Source organism: Neospora caninum, chromosome XII (genome assembly GCF_000208865.1).
Source record: "Neospora caninum Liverpool complete genome, chromosome XII".
Lineage (NCBI taxonomy): Eukaryota > Apicomplexa > Conoidasida > Eucoccidiorida > Sarcocystidae > Neospora > Neospora caninum.
Window position 1 is genome coordinate 3,791,327 of NC_018398.1, and position 4,078 is coordinate 3,795,404.

Consider the following 4,078-nt stretch of genomic DNA (forward strand, 5'->3'; position numbering starts at 1 on the left):
GGAGAAGCTGCCGAAACAAGACGCGAAGCACGTGCAGGGGCGAAGGCGAAGGCGGAAGAGAACTGGAGAGAAGGCAGAAAAACGGGAGAAAGGAAGCAGACATCTGAGGACGGGGAGCCGCCAAGCAACGAGAGAAGCGGTCGGCTGGACCACCGCGCAACAAACTGGTTTGGAGCCGGCGCGACGAGGAAACTCCTGTCTTTTAAAAGAAGCCAAGAAAACTGTGTTCCTTCGAAGGAAAAATTCCTGTTCCTTCTTTTTCTCTCTCTCATCGCCATGGCGGGTCCGCACGCGTTTCTCGCACTGGACGGAGACTCAGAGCCCTCCACGTCTTGCGCAAGTGGAGAAGGCCTGTGCTCTGCTCGGGCGTCTCCTCGCTCCAAAAGAAAAGGCGACTCTCCTTTCCCTTCTCCTGTCTCCCCTTCCCCCTCTTCTCCCGCGCTGTCTTCCTCTGTCTCTTCTTCCCACGCTTCTTCCTCTGTCTCTTCTTCCCACGCTTCTTCCTCTGTCTCTTCTTCCCACGCTTCTTCCTCTCTGTGCACGCTCAAGAAGGGGGAGGCAGTTGTGCTCGTGAGGCTGCTGGTCCTCGTTCTCGTCGTCGGCGGGGGGTTTTGCCTTGCCCGACACTTCTCCTTTCTCCAGCTTTTCAAAGACTCTCTGAAGGATTACAGCCCGCGGGGACAGGCCGGGACGCGCGAGGGCGAGGGAGACACCGCCCCAGCAAACCCCGAATCGACAGTGTACACCCGAGCCGTTCTCTTCGTCCTTCTCTACGCTGTGGTGCGAGAAACTAACGGGGCGCGCAACGTCCAGCAATCACACAGACAAGCCGAAGAAACACACGACCTACGTCTATGCTCAGCCAAGCACATACCTCGTCTCCAAACCGACGATCTACGCGCATATACAGACACCTCTACAGCCATATATATATATATATATGATATGCGTATAACGATTCATACGCGTTGCTCGAGGCCTCTCCGTACTTCATACATATTTACGAATGCAGACAAGGAAGACTTTCCATTGAAACAGGCACTCGTGTATATCTACGTATATACAAAATTATGAACATAAATACATATATATATATATATATATATGAGCTTCGGTGTGTGTTTTGTTGTTTGAGCAGAGTGTCTCTCTTTCTCTTTAAAAGGTCGCACGATGCGCTTTTTTGCCTTATTTTGCTTTTCTTTCGGGTGTGGTGTGTGTCTGCGCGGCTCTTCAGGGCGCCATCTTGTTCGTCCCTGCGCCTGTCATGTCCGTGGCTGCGGGCACACTCTTCTCTGACGACCTGATCCTCCCGGTCTGCCTCATTCTCGCCGGTGAGTCCAGATTTCGGATTCGGCGACTTCTCTCTCTCAGCCTGGTGGATCCGCACGGGCGCGCTGGGCCCAGAATACTTCTTTCTCTGGGCGAGAACTCTTCGCGCCGCCTGCGGAGCGCCTCTCGCCTCCCGGACCTTTGGACTGCAGCCTATGGGCAGATACACGTAGATATCTCCTTCACTCTGAATACATATAATGTGCCTAAGACTCGGATACAAGCACGTGCGTAGACAGTGCGCGAAAGACGCTTCTGCAGATAGAGACCTCGATATACGGATAGAGATCTCGATAAATAAAGGAGGTGGATAGCGATACATGGAGACAGAGACAATTATATCTACACAGAGAGAGAGATGGAGGCGTTTGCCTCGAGACCCCTTCGGGAAGGGGACAAAAAATGTGGAACGCCTGTGTCCCTCCCCCCCCCCCCTCCATGTGGGGCGCACTGGGCCTTCAGGGAGCTTGCTGGGCGCGTGCCTCTCCTTCCTATTCTCGCGGTTTCTTCTTCGGAGCGTCGTTGTCCGTTTCGTTGTCGCGCGCCGTCCCTTCCTGCGTGCTGTTGACTGCGCCAGTAAGACAAGGACGCCTCCTTCCCTCCCCGTCTCGCTCTGCTGCCTGTGCGCCTCGGACTCTCTCCTTGTTGACTCTTTCTCCTCCACCCTCCTGCTTTCTGCCGCCATCTCTGTGTTCTTATAGACACACATACACACACCAAGATATATATATATATATATATATATATATATGTAGACATGCGTGTGTAGGAACCTATGTACATCTGTGGATGTGTGCATATGTGGATGTGTGCAGATGTGTGGGCAAGAGGCTGTGAGTTGCTGAATGTGTGCCTGTGCCCGTGCGGCTGTGTGCGTTTTCTTAGTTAGGAAAGAAGGACTCAAAATTCTTTTGTGTGCAAGGATGGTGCTGCCGTACACTTTGAACAATTACTTCCTCGGCGTCACAGGTGTCTCCTTCTGGTGAGATGCAGGAGAAAAACTGCATGCGAAGGACCAAGAATAGATTGATTCTGATTCGGCCGTGGAGCGAAGCAATTCGGAAGAGAAGGGTGCTGTCCGTCCCGCCGCGGTGTAACGTGTGGAGTAGCCTCTGCGTGGATGTCTGAGGAGTGCGTGTGCGCTCGACGTCTCTCTCTGTGTCGCTCTCTCTCCTTGGCCTTGCGGGTGTTTTTCGTCTCAGTCATTGCGTGGGGTTGTTTATGCCTCTGGAGTGTTCTGTCCCTCCGCCTTTTTTCTCTCTTCTCTCCCATCGGCCTCCCCTGAGTGCGTGTTCACTTGTTCTTCCGCCTTCTCTTCCCGAACAGCAGTGGTAGTTACTCGTTGAAACCATATATCTACGTAAATCCATGTCGAAAACATATATATATATATATATATATATACATATATACATATATATGTATATATATGTTTATAGACGAGAATATATATATATGTGTGTGTATGTATGGATGTGTTTCTTGTCTTTCGCTTTTCGCATGCTGAAGGTTTCTCGCGCCTTGTTCTCCGCCTCTGCTGTTCAGGGAATTTGCGCTCGCGACATTCGTCACGGGATTTCCTTTCGCGTTTGCCTACGCCGCGATTGGAGCGGAGCTTCGAGATCTAGACTCGAGTAGGCTGCGCGAAATCTGCAAAAGAGAAAAAAGAAAAGAGGGCTCTCGGCGGTACCACTGTTCTTCGAGTGTATTCGTGCCTGGAAAGCAGGCCCTTCCGACGCTCTTTCTCCTGTTTCCCACTTCTTCCGATCGAAGCGGCGCGTGCGCGTCTTTCCTTTTTCTTGCGTTGTCCTCTCGTCCAGAAAAAATCGAATGTTCGCCGATGCCTCGAGAGCCTTCCTCTCGGGCGCGTCGGTGCCTTTGAACCGTCTCACGCTGTCTTCCACAAAAACGTGGCGTGAGAGTGTCTCGCTCTTGGCTTCCCGCGTGCGTCCTCTCGCCGCTATAGAGAGCACGATTGACGTGTTTCTATGGGCGTTTTCCCCTGGTGGTTGCTTCGCTTCAGCTTCTTTAGCCCGATAGGGACTCTCTTTTGCCTCGTGCCGCGTCTGTAGCCCCTGTTGCTCGTAGACAGCCGCCCTTGTTTTCGACGCCATGTCTGTGTGTGCTGACTGCGTTCTCTCAGTCTTTTCAGGTTCTTCGTCCTCTTCCTCTTCTGCTCCCTCTCTCTCTGTCTCTTCCTTCTTCCTCTCGTCGAAATTCGCGGGCGTCGGAGTTAAGCCCGTTCTCGTCGTCGCTGCATGCGCACTGCTCTTCGCGGGTGTACATACAGTCAAGAACGTCGCTCGCCAGGCGCTGGCACAGGCGGCCAAGGATGTCGACGCCCAAGAGGCAGAAGCGTTGTTGAAAGGAGACGAGCTGAAAGTGAAGAGGACCGAGTAGGAGGAACCAAACGAAGAGGGTGAAGAAGAGGACGAAAAAGAAGACGAGAGGATGGAGAAGCATGGCACGCACCGCGGGGAAAAGAGCAGCGCTTTGAGAAACCGAGCGGAAGAGGGCGACGCGCCCAGATGCTGTTCGGCATTCGACGGAGAGAAGAAATTTCCCGAAAAGCTCGGCGAGAGCCTCAGGCTCCTCGACGGCAACAGAGCGCGACCAGCAGCCGAAGCCCGCGAGACAGACGGCGAAGAAGACCCAAGAGACGGGGCAAAAATCGGAAAGAAACGACGAGCTGGCGCCGGTGTACTTCGAGGCCGGAAAGAGGGGTGGAGGCTGCGGAGAGCGGCAAGCC

General features: G+C 53.3%; 1 protein-coding gene across 1 annotated transcript; it reads left to right on the plus strand.

The window, feature by feature from the left end:
* Positions 1-276: 276 nt before the first annotated feature.
* Positions 277-3,729, plus strand: NCLIV_065000 (conserved hypothetical protein; the record flags this gene model as incomplete). Its single annotated transcript, XM_003886051.1, has 5 exons — positions 277-780; positions 1,235-1,331; positions 2,215-2,311; positions 2,875-2,963; positions 3,473-3,729. The coding sequence occupies 5 exons, from the start codon at positions 277-279 to the stop codon at positions 3,727-3,729; spliced, it is 1,044 nt and encodes a 347-aa protein (XP_003886100.1).
* Positions 3,730-4,078: the final 349 nt, after the last annotated feature.